Consider the following 23,270-nt stretch of genomic DNA (forward strand, 5'->3'; position numbering starts at 1 on the left):
AGCAGCAAAGTACTCGATTTTCCTAAGTTAACGGGGCTAACTGGGTGCAGTTCGTACACTGAGATACCGGACCCGATGGAAGAAGCACTGCCACTGTCATGGGGAGAAGCTAAGGCAACATACGGATTTCAAAACAAACCACCGCTCCTGTGGCATTTTGATTTTTCCCAGCACACCTTTACCTCTGCCCTGGAGCACAGACATTACACAAACTCTAGCTTCCACAGACTCAACCTTGTTAACTCATTTGTAAGGTGTCTTGATGGGTTTGAGTATTCTCGGCAAAATTCTAGGCTGTCCCGGCTCGGGCTGGGACAGAATTATCGTCCCCAAGCAGCCAGCACAGGTGAGCCGAGCTGGACAAGAGTGTTTTCCACACCACGTGACGTCACGCCCCAATAAAAGGGGCTGGTCGGGCTTCGGGATGGGCTGAGTGCGGGCGGAGTGTCCGGGTCCGGGTCCGGGTCCGGGTCCGGGTCCGGGTCCGGGTCCGGGTCCGGGTCCGGGTCCGGGTCCCCGTCCCCCCACCGCCCCGCCCCAGCAAGCTTCCCTTCCCTTCCCTTCCCTTCCCTTCCCTTCCCTTCCCTTCCCTTCCCTTCCCTTCCCTTCCCTTCCCTTCCCTTCCCTTCCCTTCCCTTCCCTTCCCTTCCCTTCCCTTCCCTTCCCTTCCCTTCCCTTCCCTTCCCTTCCCTTCCCTTCCCTTCCCTTCCCTTCCCTTCCCTTCCCTTCCCTTCCCTTCCCTTCCCTTCCCTTCCCTTCCCTTCCCTTCCCTTCCCTTCCCTTCCCTTCCCTTCCCTTCCCTTCCCTTCCCTTCCCTTCCCTTCCCTTCCCTTCCCTTCCCTTCCCCGCCCGCAGGTGCTTCTGTCTGTCCGTCCGTCCCTCCACCCCGTCCCACCGGGAGATGGAGCAGGGACCGAGCGGCGCCGGGGGCTGGACCACGACATAGGCATAAGTAGTTTAACATACATTGAAGTTGCAACTCTGTTTAACTCAGGCAAGACATTGTGCCTTGGTCTCTTACTTTACCAGGCTATCGGATGCTTTAAGTACCTTTCAGTGTCTCTGTTGATGTTATTTTGGCTGTACATGAATGTGAATGGGAGCTGGAAGGATGTTCTAAGGTTGCTTCAAACAAAAGGAGATTGTTCTTCACAAAGGGTAGTTAAGCTACAAATCTTGTTTTGAAAAAGAGTGTTGTACTAATTCATGGAATAAAACTTTGCTGATAGCTGCTAAAGATAAAATACTGCACCTGAGTCACACACCACTAAAGGCTGGGAGAGTAGATGGATTTGGGGTGTCATACGGCACACTTTTCAGGCTACCGCTGGTAGATGCCCTGATTGACCACTAGGATACAGGCTGTTTAATTCTGTCTCAGTGCTAAATCTTTTTATAAATCAGAAAAGCTTTACTAAGAAAGGTTAAAGAGCAGAGACTCTACATAGTTCATAGCCTGGTCCAGTGTCTCCAAAGTATTGCAGACAAACTTTCTCAAGGTAGCAGCTAGCAAAGCTTCCCAGTAGGCTCACAGCTCCCTCCCAGTCTCTGTGTTTGAAAAGCCAGTCTCAGACAGAGCCTGCCTTGCTGAGAGCTGGCTGGACACAAGTCACCAGCACCTGCCCACAGTCCTGTATATGTTGAGTTGTGTGGTGGGGCTCAGGGTTCAAATTTCCTCCTAGCAGCAAACACGCTAGACATCTGAGTATCCTTTTTTAATGCTTTCTAGGCGCATACCCTAGGCATCAAGCTGTGAGATATTTAGGGGATCTCTCTCCTGTTACTTTCTCTCCATTTATTTTCTTTATTTGGAAGACTGACTTATTTGGCATGGGAAGCAGGGAAACTGGAATCTCAAACAGAAAGAAATGCTGGGAGAGAAAAACTATTTCCTGTCCAGACCCATAGTTACAACAGATACAAAATTATAGAGAAGACTAGAATAATTATCCTCTAACAGCTTCCAGCCTAGGCAATCAATTTTTTATTTCTGTAAGCTAAAACATAAATTATCAACAGAATTTTCTGCATAGGCTGTATAAAAACCCTGTTGTTCAGTCCAAGCATCCACATGATTTCCTGACTGGTGCACTGAAAATAAGCTGAAAGGCAGCAAGGCTATGGAAAGCCTTTCAAAAGTGCTCACACTGAATAGAGACAACCCCAAAAGCCCACTGGGAAAGCCTTTTCTTTATCAACTGATGGCAGAGCCTTGTGTGTTCCTGACAGAACTCAGCTACTCTATCAATCAAAGTGCCTGAAATCCACTCCAAAGCCAATTCGGCAGCTCCGATGACTAGAGAAATTCAGCATGAATATAATTACTTTTATTTAGGATTATAATTAGGACCCATTTGATAAATGTCACAGTAGATGGACTGAGGATAATGGTCAGGATGTAATGAGTTGTGGGATCCCTACCTGCTGGGCCACGGCTCCCTGTGTGCTGAGGAGATAGCTGCATTCCCCTTCATGGTATTCTTCTTTACATTCACGGCAGAACACAAACTGGAAAACAAACCAAAGCTCAAAAGTCATAAAAAAACATTAGGGTTATAGACAGCAGGTTACAATCATGAGTCATGCAGCAGATGATCTCCTGCCCTTCTCATCCCATTAAATTCCCATAATCCTCCTAATCGTGCATCTTATTATACACTCTAATCATTAACACAACAATTTTGCTGTTATTTTGTTGAAGTAACATGAATGCCATTACTAAAAATGAGATTTTGCTACATGGTCCATTTAGGGACATAAAGTCATACTAGATACTTCTGGGTGTGTTTTTCCTGCAGTGAAATCTGTTTATAGAAAAAGGGTGCTGGATGAAACAAGCAGTTCCACTTTATAGCATTTATTAATGGAAATATTCTATTCATAATTCTGAATCACAATCATTCAATGTGGAAAACTATTGCTGACTTTACTAGGGGATGATCACTTTATATAGGTCATATGAAATGCCATTTTCTAGAAAACTATATCCTTGCTATGGACTTTTATAGAATGGCTTGGAAAAAAATCCACATAAAGAGTGAAGCAATAGATTAGTTAACAGGGATTTAAGGGAATGCTTCTAGGCCCTTATTGCATTTATAGCAATTGTTCTGGTTTCATCTTCCTTGAATTGCATTGTTTGTTACATAAGGCTTCATTCAAAAGTGAGGTCTTTTGCAGATGTGTAAAACAATTGTCCCTATCTCAGTATAAGCCATCTCTGCCACCTAAACTGGTTCATTAGTATCAAGTTCAATGCCTCTTTTAAACTCTGAAATTAAGATATCTCTCTTGACACATGTCACAATCTTTGACCCATCAATGCTGCATTAAATACTGTGTCCTTGCAGGTAAGGGGAGAAGTCAATAATGTAAAATGGGTCTCCTGCTGTTTTAAAGCTATGCTGACTGTGAAAGAACTCTCAGTGGTAAGCCATTCTGACTGGCATTATAAGCAAGACTGATAAACAGCCTTGATTTTTAGATACAGAGCTGCATTCACATGTAATGAATAAAGGAGATCAGGAGGACATGACACTAGAACATTTGTCTGCCACAAATTCCAGCTTTTGCAATTTCATTTTGAACTCTTTCAAGCTGAATTGTCACTTTTCTAAGGAGTGCTGAAAATCATATTTCATTGTCATGCTAAAGAAACTGCACTTCTATGAAAAGCACCATTGTGCAAGTCCAAAAAGGTTGATCCTGTTATTCAGGGAGTCAGGGAAATGAGGAGTGGATGGAGTGAGTGTTCTAACTTCCAGAGATATCAAACCTAATAATTTGTTTGCTTTCTTGTAACTGCTCTCCACTATTTTTCCAGTGATTTAAAATGTTTTATTTTACTTCAACTAACCCTGGTTTGTTAATTCACTTATGCTTGTTAACAAACAGCTTAACAGTGGAGGCACTTTTGCAAGGAATGTTGTATGAAAGGCCAGGTTTAACTGCATTTCCTACTGTGTGTCCTTTTCCCTTTATGACTTTATTTCCTTATGAACACATATGGCTGAAAATATTTGTCTGAAAGTTTTGTATATACTTGCTTTATCTCACAATGCCTCAGAATGCTTTCCTCACTCTGGTGTCTCTCCCACTTTTCCCATGCAAGTGAGATTTTAAACCTTTTATAAATATTGAAAAGCAGGACATCCTGAAGAAAGGAAAAGCCCTGAACCAACAGAACAACCCAGGACATGTATTTTGTGAAGACTTTCTGGCTGCCTCACAGTGTAATTTACCTGGCATTGCTATTTATCATACTAATAAAATTCATGAACTCATGCTGTATTACTTAAAGAGATCGAATGATTTTCTCATTATAGAGGCCGCTTTTTGTACTTACCTTTAAAAGAAAATATCCTTAGGGCCAACATTACCAATGCTTTCCCTATAGGCTTGCTGTACTGACAACATGCACAAATGTCTAAGTGGGCCTTTCACTAACAATTGTATATCCTAAAGTAAGTCCATGAGTGAGCCTGCCACATCTTCGTAATGAAACAAAGCGTGGTGGTTTTTTTTTTTTTTTTGAGAGACAGGATACTCTTTTCACATCTTATTAGATAATGGATGAGATGTAAAATCAGTTCTGTGGCAAAAAAACCCACCCCGGAGGCTGATCGGTTTGTCAGAGTAACTAGGCATTTCCCAACAGAAATGCATTAAGTGCTCCCTTTTTATGGCAAAGCATGCATCATAAAGAAAAGGCATGTCACTTACAACAGAGAGCAGTTTGCGATACTTGATTCATTTTTTACATTCAGACATGAAAAATATAATAAAGTTTCAGTAATAAAATACAGCAACTGCAAAAATACTGTCAGTTAAGTTGTATTTTGTGGCTTCATTAATATTAATACAGTTATTTTGCCCTTGGAAAGAAAAGGATTTAAGTTGTTTAGTCAGGATTTAACACTTTTGCATAAATTTAATATTAAGTGTTTCAAATTGCTGTAAGTATTGTAATTACTAATAATAGTCACACTTCCTTTCCTTTTATTTGAAAAAAAAAAGACCTCTGATTGCTGTGATAATATAAACAGCATATAAACTTTCTATGTCTTTGTGTATTTAGCGCTTACTGTTGTTACCCTTGAAAGATTCTTCAGTTGGAAAACAACCAACGCAAAGAATAAATCCCAAAGGTCCCTCCCAAACCTACCCTCTAGGTTTATGCATTAAAGGGAGGATTAGTATCGAAATCCCCAAAGCACTTAAGGGATTTAGGCACTGGAAAATAATATAACCTGTGCGTGTGCTATTATAGGCTTTTGAATATCTGTAAAAATGTGTGAGAGAACTGAACAGAAATCCTGAGTCCAAGTGACCCTCAGAATAGGAGGTATTAAAAAACCTCAACAGGAGTCTTCATCCTGGTTTTAAAACTCTCTTATCTTTATGATCCTTCAACCAAAAGGTAAAATCAGACCGAACTCTGGTCAGCTATATGGAATTCAAACCCTACAGATGGCATTGGCAGTGCCAAGAATGATGCTCAATAAAATCCAGGATGGTGAAACCAAGCTGTGGTCTGTTTTTCGTGACTGTCCCATTTACAGTGTTTTTAGCTGGGAAGTGGGAGCAGAGTGTAGCTCTTCTGTGTGTTGCTTTTTTTTGCTGAAAGGAAAATGGTTTGTCATTTACAAGTATGATATTATGATATAGTTTGGCCAAGCCATTTATTTTTACAGCCAGATCAAAGCTATCAGGTGAGGGAAGATGCACTCTTACCTGTGGTGCGGTGTTTTAATGGCCCTCAAAATTTCTGTTAAAAACTTTTATGCCTACTGTTGTAGTTTTGTGTGGCTGGGTTCTGGTGGAGAAGGGGGGGCTGCAGTGGTGGCTTCTGCAAGAAGCAGCCAGAAGCTCTCTGCAGGCCCCAGAGAACAAACACAAGCTGGCTCAAGGCCAGGGTCGTTGTTGACCAAGGTGGAGCCCATCAGCTATGGTCACAGTGCCCCTGGGAATCACATTTAGGAGGAAAACCCACAAGCAGCTGCTTTTTGCCACCAGAGAAGGGAGTGAGAAGATGTAAGGAGCTGTTCAGACACCAAGGTCAGTGACAAAGGAGAGGAGGTGCCCCAGGTGCCGGAGAGAAAGATGCCCCTGCAGCCTGTTGAGAAACCCATGGTGGAGCGGGTGTCCCCCCGCAGCCCAATGAAAAGGCCGAGACCCCACCTGCAGCCTGTGGAGAGGCCCCACGCTGGATGGAGCAGGTGGAGACATACAGGAGATGCTGTGACACGTGTTGGAGCAAGCCCCTGCCAGCACTTGCAGCCCATGGAGAGAGACAGAGACATAGAGATGAGACTCATGCTGGAGTAGGTCTGCTAGGAGGATGCGTGGGCGGGGGGGGGGGGGGGTGTACTTGTGACTCGGGGGGGGACCAGGCTGGGCCTGAGAGACGTTCTATGATTTATGCCTGCCCATCATAGCAGTGACCCATGCTGGGGCAGCTGGTGAAGAGCTGAAGCCCTGTGGGAAAGGACTCACGTTGGAGAAGTTTGTGAACTGTCTCCTTTGGGTAGGACCCCACGCTGGAGCAGGGGAAGGGTGTGAGGAATGCCCCCCTCAGCTAAGAAGGAAAACAACTTGTGAGGGACTGACTCAATTCCGTGTCCCCACCTCCCCGTGCCACCCTGGTGGGAGAGAAGGGAGCGAAATAATGATTAAAGTGAAGTCTGCTAAGAAGGGAGGGATGGGGGGAGGTGCTTTAAGATCTGGTTGTGCTTCTCATTATCTGACTCTAGTTTCATTGGGTGTGTAGTGTAATAAATTGGATTTTTTTTCTTTAGTCCATGCTGAGTCTGTTTTGCCTGTGATCCTGATTGAGGAATGATCTCTCCCTGTCCTTATGTCAACTCCTAAGCCTTTCAATGTGTATTCTCCCCTGTCCAGCTGAAGAGGAGAGCAATAGACTGACTTTGGGCATTGGGCCTCCAGCCAGGGTCAAAACACCTCACCAGTTAAGCCATTCCTCCTTCCTCTCTCCACCAGTACCAAATCATATTCATGGCAATTTTCTGGTGTCTGTCTTGGTTTGTCATTGATTATATTTGACTGAACTTTGTATCATTTCTGTGTTGCATCAGCAGAATTCTTCTATTTACTTCTGGATCACTGCATTGTATCACGACAGGTTTGCTGTTGGTCCCTGCTGAATGCTGCTAGCAATACCCTGCTACCTTCTGTAATATGCTGGTTTTCAATTCACAGGACCACAGCCCAGGGAAGCACCTGTACTGCATCTGACAGTTTGCTGCACAGACCCTAGCCATGGCAGTTGGCACCCAGCCCCTTAAAGCCATTTATTGATATAGTATGGCGATTTCTTTATCAGAATATTCTGTAGCTTGAAGTATTAAAAAAATGAAATTTATTTAGTGCAATTACTTTTTTCTTATGAAGTTTGTAATCTCAGCATAGAATTAAATTAATTTCTTCTGGTATGACAGGTTGTCATTGAAAATATATTGACTAGGAATCTTATCAAAATTGGTTTACATTCTCTCATCAGTTCTTTGATCTTCTCTTATTCGGTGCTGGTATCTTGACCACTCACTACAGATGGGAATCATGAAAATTAAAGCTACTCAATGAAGATAGGGTCAACATCTCCAGCAGTACTGGAACTTTCTGCCAATAGTACAAACCTAGTATGTGAGAGATGCAGAGTTTCCTCAGACTTGACTATATGAAAACAGAAAAACAGCACAGATCTTCTCACCTCTCACTTAAAATACCATCTTCCCTTTATCTTGCTTTCTCAGGCAAACAGGTACTTCAAAACCTTCCACACTTCTACTCACTCATTCCTCTAAAATCAAGTCCAAACCCAAGAGAGTACTATACTAAAATCTTAATTTGTTCTGAGGGTGAAATAAGCCACAGCTAACAGGTAGTAGTTTCATAATTTAATACGCTGTTGCAAAATCCACATTAAAGGATACTGTAGTGTGAGAAGGCTATTGTATATTCTAAAGAGAATACAAGGGAAATCAAGTATAATCTAATATATATGGAACTAGATAGATTTATGAAGTCTTCAAAATGAGCTTGGTTCTATGTTACATGTCAAAGCAAAATAATATAGCATTCTAAGGTACTTGCAGGGCTTTGATCATCTGAGCATCCTGGAATTGTAAGGGAACTTCTCTTGCTGTACTCCTGTGAATCAGCAAAGTACTGTTATTTTTGGTTTAGTGACTGGAGCCTAGTTCATAGAAATCCTTGGCCACAGATCCCTAAAATTTGAGGATCTTAAGTTGATGTGGAAATCCAAATTCTGTTGAGGATCCACAGCAAAAAGACTTGACCAAGATCATACAACGTCACTGTAAGGGAGATTTCCAGTTTGTAAACATTTGAGTCCCACTAATGATCTCAGATGCTTCCTCAAAAGGACCATGCTTTGGTTCCACAAAGTCAAAATTTAGCCTAATAAAGGTAATTGGTAGTGTATTTCCATGGGGGTTTCTTGGTAAATGAAAATGATAGGGGAGTGGAAATAAGTAGCAACTAATTATGGAGAAGCTACCCTGAGTTCTAACCAGCACGTTTATCCTGTATACAACAAATGTATAGTTGTTTAATGTATAATGACTAGCAGGATTTTCAGGTAGGTTGTTTTTAGGTGGTAGGCTTTTTTAAAAAAAGAACCCACAAACTTGAAGAGTGTTTTGTTAAATAGTAATACACATGCAAAACACCGGAAAGGCAAAAAATTCTTTCTTTTCATCTGATAACAAGATCACCTCGTTGAAAAAAAGCCCTTGAAAATGTAAAATACTCTAAAGCACCTGGTTTCAATCCTAAATGAGCTTTTCTAGGCAAACTGTAGACTGTTCATTGGAGCAAGGGTTTCTATTGAAAATATTATCATGCTTTAAGGGAAATCAAAGGTATCAGAAAGTGACATATAAAATGGCACTGCCCACAATACCCAAAGTTGTCTCTCTCTAGTGTTTTTGTTTAGAAAATTATTGTTAATAATTGCCCTTTCCAAAGTACAAATTATCATGGTACAATGAATGATATATGCCAACAGATTAGTACTTTTTAAAAGAAAAGCCCACAGACCCCAAATTTCATGGGAAAAGGTTTTACCATATATTATATTTTTTGAGTAAGAGAGCAGTTGGATGCTTGGCTAGCATTCAAACCTCCATAAAAACAGACTAAGCATTTTTTTCCTTTGAACTTATGTACTTTGTTACTTATCTCCATCCAAAGTCAATTAAAAACATCCCCCTCCCCAAATGTCACAGTCCTTGTCGCACTCCTGCTGTGAACCACACATCTTGGGTATTGGATTGACTTTGCCTCTGGCACTTCGTTACATTGAGCACCAAGTGTGAGACCGCCACCCACATGCCCTGTCTTTTAGTATTTCTTGTGCTTACAGCAAGGAACTTTAAAAGCAGAATATTTACCATCTGCAGTGGCTGTGTTTACTCAGGATTTGTGGCTTTGCCAATTGTCAGTCATAGAAAAACCTGCAAATACTACAATGAAGATAAATGCCACAGTAGGAAAGTATCCATATTTAATGACACCAGTTTTATCAGATATAATGCAATTGCAAAGCATGGTGGTACTTGCAGAGCAATTTTGGTCTTTTTCCTTATAATAAAGTACACACATTTGCTATGAATATTTCATCTAAAATCAAACTTTTGTGAGAAGCGTGACAATCTGTCAAAACATGGTGTCAAAAATATAGCTGCAGTCTCTGTGCAGCTTTTGCAATCTAGGGGCAATTTGCCATCAATACTGTAAGAGGCAATTTTCTATAAACATTAAAAGCTTTAAGTGTAGGACTGCATCAAAATGTCTTACACGTTTCAGTGCTTTTCTTCTGAATGTGGAAGTCTCCCTCCTGACTTCTGCAAAAAAACCCCATGGGCTCATTCCCTAAGATCTAGATGATGGCCTGTAGATCCCCAGCCTCTCCAGTGAGTGCTGGTAAGTTTGTGTCTCCAGGCAGACAGATTGTCCTGGAGCTTCCCTTACATCAGGTGGCATTAGCCTAAAAGATGGATTGGTAAAAGGGGCACTGTAAGGGCAGAGAACCTATCCCAGACCTCCCTAAACCTGACTGCTGGTTTAAGTGGATGGGCAGTCTTAACACTTCTCTCCCTTTTGAACTGCCTTGTGGTCCAAGAGCTGCAAGGGATAGATCAGAAGAAAGAAGCTGAGAGGAAGCCAGGTGCTTCTCTCTGATGAAATGACTTCAGGCCCCCATGGGAGAAGGGGTGATGCTCTTTCCAGATTCCTATACCCCACAAGGGTATTGCACAATCTTGTTCTTAGCATGTTGGCTGGGATGTCAGACTTACTATCTCATTCCAGAAAACAGGAATGAAAAGTCTAAAAAGCAGCACTAATAACAGGATTACGTGCTACATCGACAGTACAAAACCCTGTTACCTGCTGTGCTATTATGCGTGCTTATGCACTCTGTTATTAGAGTCAGGTCTTGTTACCAGTGAGGAATCCCACCCAATAGGTGACCACCCAAGCAGACATGAGTTCAAACACTGCAGAATTTTCAAAGCACTTTGGGTTGTCTGTGCAGGCCCAGCTGTCCCTGCCAGAGTTGAACAGCTTTAACTGGGAGCAGAACACCACGGTGCCCCGATTGATGCCAACCAAGCTACCTCTTGAAAAGGAAGCGGAACAAGCTTAACCAAAGTAGGCAGCTCCCTGCAGCAGCAGCAGGCTGCTAAAGACAGCAAGACATTCATGTCCCTGTTACTTACCTCACTGGTGCCAGAGCTGTGGACAGCAAACAGAGAGAGCAAGGCTTCTAGCTTGTCACGCTACAAGGACCATGACAAGACTTCAGATGTTAAACATCACTACTTTGAGAAGCTCTTCCTAACCTCAGAAATAGCTGCTGCCGCAGACTCTGACCCCTCCTTCAGGGCCAGCTGTCAGTGAGGCATCTTCCCCTGCACTTAATTCCTGCGTATCCACTGCTCTCTGCCTTCTCATTTCTATTACAGCAGTAGCCTAGCCCCTTTCCTCCTTCTTCAGGTGGCAAAACTGGGTTTTACTCGCAGCTTACACTGCTGAGGAACTTTCAGGTAGCCGGGCTGGAAGTCTTACAGCCGTGTCAGTCATCTGCAGCTAATGCAGCGATAGCACGTTTGGGACCTGGGCTACTGTCTCTGTGTGTGCTGTATTATGCTGGGTAGATGTTTCAGCACTGCTTGGAGCTAACGTGGGCATGTAGAGCTACAGAGATCCCTTACTTCACTGTGTAGTACAGACATGACAAAGAAACTGAATTCAATATTAGGTTCTTGCTGGCACCACTGGAGAGAAAAACAACTGTGTGTTGCCTTAATTCTGTTCTTATTTAAGTAACTTTAGTAAGTGGTACAGGCACCTAACCACATCTATCTAGTGCATAATTTTGAGCAATTTTATGCCTGGATGACTAACAAAATGCAAAGTAGATGCAGGTAAACCTAAGACTTCTATAAATGATTTCCATATTAAATTACACAGTATTTCTAAGAGGAATGATTGAAATAAAATCAGTATTAGTGCCACCTTATAATTTAATGGAATACATTAGAAAATAAATGCAAGGGATATGGGGATTAGTAATTTATGAATATGACAAGTCTTTTTAAATCAGTCAAGGATGTAAAATGTATCTAAACTGTGATTATTTTAACAAAAATTTGGAATCTAGTGGATATTATTCTCTATATTTTGAGTATTCCACATAAGAATGTAACATTCCACCTATAACTGATAAAAAGAAAAAAAAAAAGAGAACCAACCCTCTAAATACACAATATATACAGGTATATATTAAAACATGAACTGTATCTATCTTACAGTAGTAGAAATTCACTGAAGGTCCAGTGGAACAATACAGTATTTACACTAAAGCAGATAAACTCAGAGCACGAGTTATGTTGTAAAGAAAAAAAAGCTAATAGGTATGCTGTCACCACCAAAATGGTTACAAAGAAAAAGTGGTAAAATTTTATAGGGAAGGAAGCTTGATTTTTAAGGGACTAGAATGCAAAAAAGGAAACCAATAGTTACTTTGAGATGCCTTTAGGAAGTGTGAGACAAAGCATTTTATAAGAAGTGTAACAGTGTACCTTTTGAAAATACTCTTCCTGCGGAAGATGCATCACTTCAAATGTGAGATGCCAAAAGTTGTTTCTCTTGCAACAAAGCCACATTGGGAAGCTACATTAAAGTATCACTTCTTCCAAGTTTGAAAAAGATGTTTTGTTGCTGAATGCATATATCAGTTCACAGGGAATGTCATGAGAAATGAATTTTACTGCCTGTGGCTTTAGCTCCTTCTCCAGCAGCTTTGGAGTTCAATTAATATGCCCTTAAACAGTACGACAAACCTATTTCCATATGATAATACTGCTGCTATGCATGCATGCCCTGGGCATTTGAGCATCTAGCTCCACATTTATATGTGCAAACAGACCTGCAAATCTGATGGATTCATTAACGTGGTTCTTGAAATGAACTACTGAACAGGCAGGCTGGGAAGCTGATGAGAGCGAAGCAATTACCCAGTGCCTAATTCATGCTGAATTGCAATGGAAATCGGGCCACCCACTTCCCTGAATGATTTTGTAGAGATCCCTAACAGAACCAAGGCACCCCACCTACAAAACTTTTATTCCGTGCCATTCAGACAGACTTTTGTTCATCAAGCTACGTTTAAAAAAGCCCACCCGGCAATATCCAGAACTTTCCAGAAGATGGCAGCGGTGACACAGGAATCAACCCAAGCAGGCTGCTAAGCTTTTGCAATTGAAAAAGAGCCTAAAAAACCCCCAGCCCAGGGTTACCAGCAGCTGACACATGCAAAACCAGTCCTGACAAGACAGTCTCATACAGAAGGAAAGGTATTCGTATGCCCTGAAAGACATAAAAAGGAGCGGGGGGTGCTCCTTGTTTCACAGCCGTAGCATCCTGTTTCTCTCGAATCTGGTAACAGCTGAAGCCCTGTAAAAAGAGCATCCTTCTAAATACGCCCATCTAGCAAAGAAAATAGCATCAATAAAGTATCTCCGATAACTATTTTAAGTATTTTATTGGGTGCTGTCTCCAAACCACACATCTAGACTATGTGCTGGGGACAGCAGAAAATACTGAACAGATTTCTGTAAGTCTCTCTTCAAAGGAAATGCAGAGCTTCTGTGCAAGGGTCCAGGGACTGTGCCTTTCCTCTTAGTGACCAGATTAAGCAGGGCATTAGGATATTTCTCTGAGTAGAATTTTTTTTTTTTTGAGGAGGGAAGGAATGATCTTAAGCCTCTATTTTGCTTCTAGTTTATGTTTGCAAATCCTTTAAAATTAGGGAATAGCTAATCTACAGTCTTCAAATCCAAGGCATGTTCTCTTCAACAACCAGCACCATTCAACTGCTTGGTTCCAGTTCTGACTGTACTTTACTTAAAAAAAAAGTGCATTATTAAAAAATCCTGCACTATGTGATTACAATTAGAGGTGTTTCTTAGCCTGATCATTGACATTGAACAACACAGAGAAACTATGGGAAAATTTCAAAAACGGATGAAAACTCGGTGTTAAGGCTCAGTCTAAAATTAAAATGTAGCCAGACCTTGGAAATCCATCAACTCCAAGCTCTGAAGGATGGATTTAGACTCAGAATCTGCAATTCCAAGTCATCTGAAAAGGGAATAAATTAAAATAAAAATTACTTAGAAGAGAAGACAGAAAGAAATTGTGAGAATTTTGGAAAACTTTCATATCTGGTTCTCCTGAATGGAGCATATTTTTGCAAAACCTGACATAAACATTGCTGGAGAAAGCATTGGATTAATAAAGAAAATATCATGGCTCCTTTTTCAAGGAAGAGGAACAGGTGCTTCCTGGGAAATACAGGACTGATCAAAAGTCAGTGATAGCTGGGCTGGTTTGTGTCGGGAGTACCCTGCCACAACCCAGAGCTCCCATTAACGATCCCTCAACTTCAATACCTTCTTTTCAGTGCAAAGGCTAACGGTGTGGTTTCAAGTAATTTTCTTCTGAAACAAGAATGGTTTTTTAAAACTTACAGTTTGTGCTAATTGTGTTCACTGAGTATATACCTAGTCAATAACGTGACTTCTTGCCTGACCTTTCAAACTGATTCTTTTCTGGTTTGTTGATCCTGGACATTTTGTGTAGAGTAATTATACAAACTACCAAAGAGCGATGCCTGAAATGTGAGCTCAGAACATTAGCTGGTTTGCAGGAAGGGCAAACAACTTGGCACTTGTCTCGGCACCATTTTGATGTACCATACAATAAACTTCTTAGCAAAAGAAGCTCCCTGTTTAGAGCTTAAATACATACACATGTGTGTAAACCCAATAAATATTGTTCCCTATCAGCATATATTGATGGATAGCTAGATCTCTGTCTACAAAAAATATGGTCCATAAATCATATTTATCAAAAATACTTTTACAACCCAGCAATTTTCTTAATTTTCCTTGGATTTCTGACAGATCTACAAATCATCCAACATGCTTTGTATTTCTCTAGTTGCATTGGAGGCAACACAGCAGGGCATGAGCTATCTAGAAGTTTCCAGAAGTGCACCAATGACAATTCCTCGACACAAGTGATGGAGGAGCCAACAAGTGGACATCGACTGCTGTACCTCAGACTTCCATCAAGGAAGAACTGTTTGGAGTTGTGGAGACTGGAGATATCTTAGGCTGCAGCAACCATGGATTGATGCAGTTCAGGATCCTGAGAGGAGAAAACAAGGCAAAAACCAGGACCACAAGCCTAGACTTCAAGAGAACACACTTTGGCCTGTTCAGGGACCTGCTTTGAAGAATTCCAGGGAAATCAGTGATGGAGAAAACAGGGGTTCAGGACAGTGTTTGATGTTTAAGGATCACCTCCAACTCAACAATGGTCCACCCTAACCATCAGGAAGCCAATAAAAAGTACTAGGAGACCTGTATGGTGAACAAGGAGCTCCTGTCTAAATTCAGACATAAAAATGAAGCATGTAAGAGGTGGGAGCCAGGATCTATGAGGAATATACAAACATTATCCAAATGTGCAGGGAAGGGGTTAGGAAAGCCAAAACCCATCTGAAGTTGAATCTGAAAAGGGACACAAAAGGCATCAAGGACTTTTACATCAGCAACAAAAGGAAGATCAAGGAAAGCATGGGTGAATGAGGCAGGGAATCTGATGACAAAGGACATGGAAGAGGCCAAGGTACTCTGTGCCTTTTTCAATTCAGTCTTTATTGGCAAGACTTCCCTTCAGGAATCCCAGGTTCCTGAGAACAAAGGGGAAGTCTGGAGCAAGAAAGATTTAGCCTTGCTGAAGAAGGATCAGACTATTTTATTTATTTATACAAACTGGATGTTCATCATGGTGGGGGTGCTGAGGGAGCTGGTTGATATCATTACAGGGTCACTTTTGATTACCTTTGAGTGTCCTGGCAAGTAGGGGAGAGAGGACCCAGAGGACTGGAAGAAACTCCATGTCACTCCTATCTTCAAGAAGGGTGAGAAGGAGGATCCAGAAAACCACAGGCCAGTCAGAGTAAGCTTGGTCGTTTGGGAAGCTGATGGAGCAAATAATCCTGGAAACCATTTCCAGACATGTTAAGGACAGGAAGGTATTGGGAGTAGTCAGCATACATTTGTGAAGGGGACATCATGCCTGACTAAACTGATACCCTTCTACAATGAGGTGACTGGCTTGGGTGGAAGAAAGGAAAGCAGTAAATATTGTTTATTAGACATTGAACACAACCACAGGTTGCCTAGAGAAGTTGTGGAGTCTCCATCCTTGCAGATATTCAAAACCTCACTTGACCTGACCTGAGCTAAGGAACCTGCTCTAGCTGACGCTGCTTTGAGCTAACACAAAGTGTAGCATCTCTTCCTCTCATCCCCTTCCCTGATTTCAAAAGGCTCACAAGAAGCCACACCTGGAAGTCTTTCAGCTATGGAGCCACAAGACTTTGGACTGCTCTTGGAGTAGGAACAAAAGGGTATGTGTTTGGAGATATTCAGCTTTTCTACCTCCTGAGTTATCCTTCAGGCATTCTATGCAAATGAATCAATCAGAAGTAGGGTAGCATAAGCTACATTTTATATTCAGGACCTGCATAAAACACTGATAATTAATCAATGGCAGAGGGGGATGGAAACTTTGCTTTTTTAAAAATATGTTATTCAGATAAAACTGAGCCTGAGGAAATTACTGGTGTGTGTCTAATCCCCACTACTAGAATGTACATGCCTGTGGTTCTATTCTGTTGCTAATCATGATATGCTGGCCTTTTTTGGGTTTTCTTTCTGCATAAATCAAAGGAAAAAGAAACATACTGATGGGTCACTGCTAAATAGAAAAGTACCATTTACCTCAAAATAATTGTCATATTTTTCACTTTTCCCCTCAAAACTGAAATCTCTTTGCACCTGGGAATTTAATGCAAAGAAAAAAGCAAACAGCCTCTGTTAGTGTATGACCCCACCGTATTTTTGTTCTTTGGCTTCAAAGACAACCTGCCAGCTCCCACAGAAAACAAAGAAAGGTGACTTTTCAAAAGTGTATTAAAAGCACTCAACAATAATGACCTCAAACCACTACAGCTCCCAGTTGTCTTACTGTAGTATTTGAGGGCTATTACTGGAGCTTTTTATTAAATAAGGATCATTAGCAAACATCATTTTGAGCCTTACATTGTGTTACCTTTACGTAGTAAGTTTACACTGTGTGCCATAACCATGTGTCACAAGCTCCTTCTGATTTCAATCTGATTTTTGGATACACAGGAGGTCAGCATTTTGCTATAAGCAGCAAAACAAAAGGAGGCAAAGCATGCCAGCTTGCACCGAAGTGGCAAAATTACGTTTGTCAGAGAGAAACAGACTTTAATTTGCCCCTGTAGGTTGTGATATGTTATTTTCCCACTGGAGAATCAAGTGTGCATCACTTTTCTCAGCTGCTGTATGAGAAAATTGTAGTTCATGAAAACCTGGTAGGTACTAATGGGAAAAGGATACAATTTCACTTACAGTTCAAGTTATTTCTGTTTTCCATTAACCAAAAATGTTATGTTTTCAAATTAAAAATGGACCTGAGCTGCAAAAAACAAGGTTTGTATCAACATCTTGTCCAACCTCATGTTCAATGAATAAGTTGGAAATGAATCCCATTCTTACGTTGAGCTCACTATATAGACTCAGCTCGTGGACTTGAGGAGTTGGTGTCCAGTTCCAGGAATTTGGTCAATGTTCATCACTTGTTAAGATAAGATTAGAAAGTCAGAACTAACAACTCTTCGCTCTAGATAATCATCCTGAAATAACTACCTAGCCATCTGCTCAGAACATGCACACAAGACAGCACCTTTTCTTGGTGAATCAATCTCCAAAGGCAAACAACTTTACAAGAAGGAAACGCATGATTTTCTGTACTTATAATAAAGTATATGCCACCTGAACTAGTAATATGACAATAAATAAAATAAACTAATTGCCCTTGAAGTCAAGGAATAATGTACACATTTGCTGTATTTTGAAAAGCATTCATTTAAAGAAAAGGAATTTCTCTGATTTCTGACAGATGCCGCTGTCACTATGGGATCCAATTAGATGGTTTTGTCTTGCATAATGACTGCTAAGGATGTATACACATGGCATTACACAATGAATTAAGATGCATAATTCTTGATGAGAGATGTCTAATTCCTGAGAGTAGCAGGCTAGACATCAGGTCTCCAATACGAATGAGCTTAACTTAAACCATTTGAATAGTCTTTCTGGAAATGACTCTCAAGTATAAGCAGATTCTTTGTAAATCTTATTTTGTTAATATTTTCTCTACTATATTTTTTCTTAAACCAGTAAATAATTTGAAAAACTGGTGTTCTTGGGGTTGCTATTGGGCCATCTCAACCCACTAGCAGCTCTGCACTCAAAATCTCTCCAGAGATTTGTCAAAGGAAACTTGTGTTATGCCTCTCCCTTTCTTGACGTCGGTCTAAGTGCCTTCCCATTATACGCATCTGATACACGATGGATGTGCATCTTGGCACTGAACTGTAGACAATGGGAGAGCTATAAACATATAAAACTAGCATTCTTGTTAAGACCCTGACAGTAAGTTTGTCCATCAGCCACAGAAACTGTAAGGCTTAACAAGACGTGTGGTACACTGAGATAACGCGTGCCTCGTGGGTGTTGTGAAGCATGAGGCAGAGGCAAATGCTTTTAGTGACCTGCCAGTGTTATCTTACAGTAACATACACACCTTCAAATATCCTATGAAATTATAAAATAGCCCCAAACTCAGAGAAAATTAAATGTGGTGGTTTTTTTTTTTTAATTTAACAACTAAACAAAAGAAATGAGGTGCATAATAATTAAATGACCAGTAAAGAGCAAATAGCTTATGAAATGTTTCATTTCTGGACTGCTGGGGAGAATAATAGGCAGGGTCACAGGTGAACGAAATAAAATGTCATGTACATTCTTCATGCTATTCAAGCATAGCAATTTCCCCAAAAGGTTCTTCATTAAAACAAAAATGAAATAATGGAAGAGATAGTTGGAAAAGGTTTTTTTTCATGCACCTTGCTATTTCTCAAGACACACTCCTACCTATAATTCTGATTGGCATTTGGAATACTATAGTTACTCTTTGGGATCGTACCACAGCCCTGTAGGGACACACATTTTGCAGCTGGCAATTTAATTCAAATAGATGCCTGTAACTAGAATAAGCCAGTATTTCCAATAATCTGTGCATCAAAAAAAATTTAGTGGGTTCATTTTTTTTACAAAATATGGAATCCTCTTCTAAAGGATTCTTACAAACCAATAATCATGTTCAGTTCTTAAACAACTGTCGGTAATTTATAAATTACTGATTGATATTCAGCAAGAACCAGTGACTACTCTGGATTTGCAGTGTTTTGTCTTTTACATTTGTGTGTGTGGGGAAAAACCCTCCATTTGGTTATATGGGATTTAATACTAAGAGATACAAAACCTCTAAATTCTGGTGATTTTCTGCAGCAACTTTTCAAAAATGCTGTTAACAAAATATTTCAACCATATTCTTTGAAAACAGAAAATCCTTCCTAATTCTGTTGGACAATTAATTGCAGATAAAAGAGATTGGAAACTTTTGTCAGGATCACCACAACGAACAACCAGTGCCTGCCCTTTTTGTCCTATCTGTAAATAAATACTGGTTTTGGCTGGCATAACTGTCCAAACATTGACTGCAACTCAACTTTAAAAAATATCTCTAATCACACTCGACAACTTGTCTCAACCCTCTTGAAGCAGTGGGTTCCACATTAGTGAAATACTTCCCATCCAAGACAGAGTTTCTCTTTTTTTTTTTTTTTTTTTTTTTTTTCTGTGAGTAACGGTCATATAAAAATTCATTTGCAAGACTAAAACACAGCCAAAAGGAGATGAAAGAATACCTCCCAATCCAAACAGTGTAACAGCAAGACTGCATGTAATAAGAATTTCTTAAAAACTTATTTTAGCTGTACAGATACATTATAAATCCACTCCTGATATTTTTGCAGTTATTTTGTGTCCTATTATTTACTTCTTAGTATATTTGCTGAAAAGTAGTGTCTTGTTCAAGGGCGAGCTCTCTGGAGTCAGGCAGTATCTTTTACTGGGCTAGCTGGTACAGCTAGAATACTGAGCAGGGCTTTGGGGTATGCATCTTCTTCAGTTCAATCCAAACCCCAAAACATCTTCTTTTTAGGAGTTGCCCAGAATGAAGTAAATTAAGAAAGCTTTTATATCAGCATTAGCAATCAAGAAGACAGTTTTGCAGACATTTGTATAATGAGTTTGAGAGATTAAATGGATTTTCTGATGTTTAATCAGGTTTGAGCTCAAAATGCAGCTCAGGGAACTTGAAAGGTGTCTCTAACTTCTATCCCACTACCTGTTCATGAAATTTGTGGAAATATATCTGGTAACATAGAGTTAAGATTGAGCCCCATGGGTTACGAAGTTACTACAGGGGTGTGAAAGATCAGCAGACTCAGAAACAGTGCTGCTGCCTGAGACTTATTCCCATACAAAACCAGGACAAAAACCTGTGAGCTCATCTCACACTCTCTGACAGGCTAAGTCTGCTGATAAAGGGGGAACAGGAGTGCGGAGCAGATACATAGTGATGAACACAGGGTAAGGACTTACAGAGTAGAGAACAGAGTGACATGTCCCATTGTTAAATCGGCTCCTCTTTGTGCTCTCTCGATCATTTTCTTTCGTGCTCCTCTAACTCTATCCTTTTTGCAGCTGTGTGTGCTGAAAGGCAGAGAGATACCTTTTAAAGGCCCTCAAAAGGGTTTTGGTAACCTATTTTATGTAATCATTAGCCTTCATTATGTTTCCATCATCTGATTTTCACATTACTTGGCTTCATTTTTTGCTCTCTGTGACTGTGAGAAAAGAAATGCACCTACATGCAGGTTAGCGTTTTGTATGCTAAATCCAAACACTTTCAATAGATTACTCTGAAGGTGCTTTTTTTCCCCCCTTCTTTTTCTTTTTTTTCTTTTCCCACTGAAAGAAAACCTCTTATTTTCCAACATTTTAATGCTGAAATATTTGAAACTTGTTATCATTTTGGTTGTTCTGCTTTGTTCTTTTTTTTTTTTTTTTTCAAGAGCAATTATACCCTGAGGCACAGGACACAATAGGGGTTGTAGCATTTTCAGTGCAATGTAACTGGTGTCTTATGTAACAAGACCATCCCCTCCCAGGCTTTGCTTCACTTTGTTTACCTCAGCAATACAATCCAGCATCTGATTTGTTTTCAGCACTGCAGCTGTATTTTAGTCCAAAGGCTTTAGGGACTTTTCTATAAACAACTCCCAAATCTCTCTCCCATCAAATAATCCCCATTCTGTTCTGGGAAGGATTCCCTCCCTCCCTCCTCCCACCCCCCGCCGCCATGAGTGCTGATTAGCAAGGTAGCTGAGTAGAAGTTGTTTCTTTCTAACCTTCCTCCTCATTCACTGTCGCTAAGACCACAAGACAGTGCTGGTGACACCACAGCTGGAGACAGTTCTGATGTCATAAACAAGCATGAGCTCATAGACAAAAGCCACGAAGAAAAAGCCAGTTATAAAGAAGAAAGCTAAAAATGAACTCTTCATGCCATTATTATCAAGTGGTAAGCCATGAATCCTCTGTGTCCATTTAACACTAGGAGAGCTCATAATCTAGGTAGACTGTCCCCCAGAGATGACCAAGGAATAACATTTTAAAGGTATTTATGATTTCTTGATTGATCAGGCTGAGGTATGATATACTACCACACTGAGTACAGCAGAGGGCATTGGCACATGTACACAATGTAAGGACAAAGAGACTGACGCATCAAACACAGCCCATTTACCATGCACATTAAGTGCACAGTAAATAAATAACTAAGGACAGAGCTTTTGAACCATTTCCATATTCTGTGCGCAGCAGTGGGTACAAACATACTTCGCTTGTAGTTGACTTTGTAGTCACTACAATACCTTGGTTTTGTTAAAGAAGTTCAGAATAGAGAAAACCACATTTTGCTTTACCATGGCTGCTGCCCTCGGGGTCCTGTTGTGTGCCCCCAGGGCAGCAGGAGCTTGCTTGGATGTGGGGCATTATGGGGAGGGACAGGGAGTGGGACCTGGCAACTCGGACATGAATCCAGGCTGGAAATCTCCCAGGAGGCACAGGAAAATTTCTTGAAGAAGGGAGAAAACCCACAGTGAAGTCCTCAAAGGACATGGGTTCTTAAAAATCTGGAGTGCGCTCTCAGAAGATGATGCAGGCTACGAAGCAACTAACAGTTGATGGGCTGGAAAGCAGTATGGAAGTAAAGGCACACTTGTAATGAAGGATTTATCTTTTCCCAGGCATTTCCATTTCATGTCTTGGCCACCAGCTTTTCTCTGTTTATAATTATGACTTCATTCTAGTTCCTTATACGAGATATAAATATGTATATTTGTGGGTGTACATGTGTGTATACATATGTATATAGTATATGAAGTGTCTGGTTTGGCATGTTTTTAATAAAATCTATCTCCAGAGATTGAAAATTCTTTCCTATTTTTTCAGCATGCCTATTTTTCAGAAGAAGTGGGGCTGTTCAGCTTTATGGCTTCTAGGCAGTTAGAGGTCCAGCCAGAATATGCAGTAAGAATGCATCAGTGTCCAGTTAGGGTAAATGCTACTGTCAGGTTCAAAAGACAAGTGAATTAGGATTTTTTCCTGTAATTACTGGTTCATAATGATTACTCTTCACAGTGTTTGTCTTTCCTAAATACACAAATTCTATTGAAACCAAATCTAATCACTGGGGAGAGGGTTTCGTATCCTCTGAACAACGTGAAGGTATTTATTAAACCAACTTAACCTCTAGGACTGTGCAATCCCCTCTGGCATGTGTTTGGGAAGGGGGTTGTGAAGGGGATCCTGCAGGTTTGAGTGCAATAGACACAGCTGAGATCTACCTGCAAAAAACTGAGAGTGAGACTCCCTGCAGCAGGTCTCACCCTGGGTCCAAAGCACGTCTAGTTCTGTCTCCCATGTAGGGCTCCTCATTTCAGCGACAGATGTCTTCAGAGATCCAAAGACTTACTGATGAGAGAGAAGTATGAGAGGAAGACCAGGGAAAAGAAAGACTTCAGCCTCCTGACTGTGCAGACAACCTCAGCCCAACGTTTGTCATTCCTTCAGAAGCGTAGCTGGGTTTCTCAGTAAAGGACTGCAAAAAGGTTAGTGCCTTCAAATGCTTTTCTGTTCCACTGTTCCTGTACAAAGGAACAGTGTTGGTGTGTACTTCAGGCTAGATCCAATGAAGGACTTGGGTGCACAGAAGTTAAATACTGCAGTATTTAATGTCCTAGAATGAAATACAGCAACTTCTGCAGATACAGCAGTTTGATTTAGGTGTTTCAGAGCAGCACAGAGCTGCTGGCAGATAGATGTGGTGTTAGCTCACAGGGACTGTGTAGTGCCCACAGAGGGACCAGGCAGACAGGTTATTAGAGCTTAGGCCTTCACAGAAACAAATGGGTGGCAGTTTGCAGGCAGACTCAGAGCAGAGAGTAAACAGCCAGGCTTTGCAGTTGAAGTGCTACATGAGTGGAGTTTCCCAGGGATGTGTGCTGGGAGCTGCTGTTCATCACCCCCAGCTGGGAGTCTGCAGCAAGAAGAAAAAGTTTGCAAATGACACAATGTTTTTTAGAG

The 23,270-nt window shown here is 41.0% G+C and overlaps 1 protein-coding gene across 1 annotated transcript in view; it reads right to left on the reverse strand.

Moving 5' to 3' along the window:
* PRKN (parkin RBR E3 ubiquitin protein ligase) overlaps window positions 1-23,270 on the reverse strand; it is a gene marked incomplete at its 5' end in the record, with an annotated part of 579,674 nt that overhangs the window by 15,839 nt on the left and 540,565 nt on the right. Inside the window, 1 exon segment of the mRNA XM_084261053.1 lies at window positions 2,422-2,508. Within this exon segment, the coding sequence (XP_084117179.1) occupies window positions 2,422-2,508 (87 nt within the window).

Source organism: Gallinula chloropus (assembly GCF_964237585.1).
Source record: "Gallinula chloropus genome assembly, chromosome: 3".
Taxonomy (NCBI): domain Eukaryota; kingdom Metazoa; phylum Chordata; class Aves; order Gruiformes; family Rallidae; genus Gallinula; species Gallinula chloropus.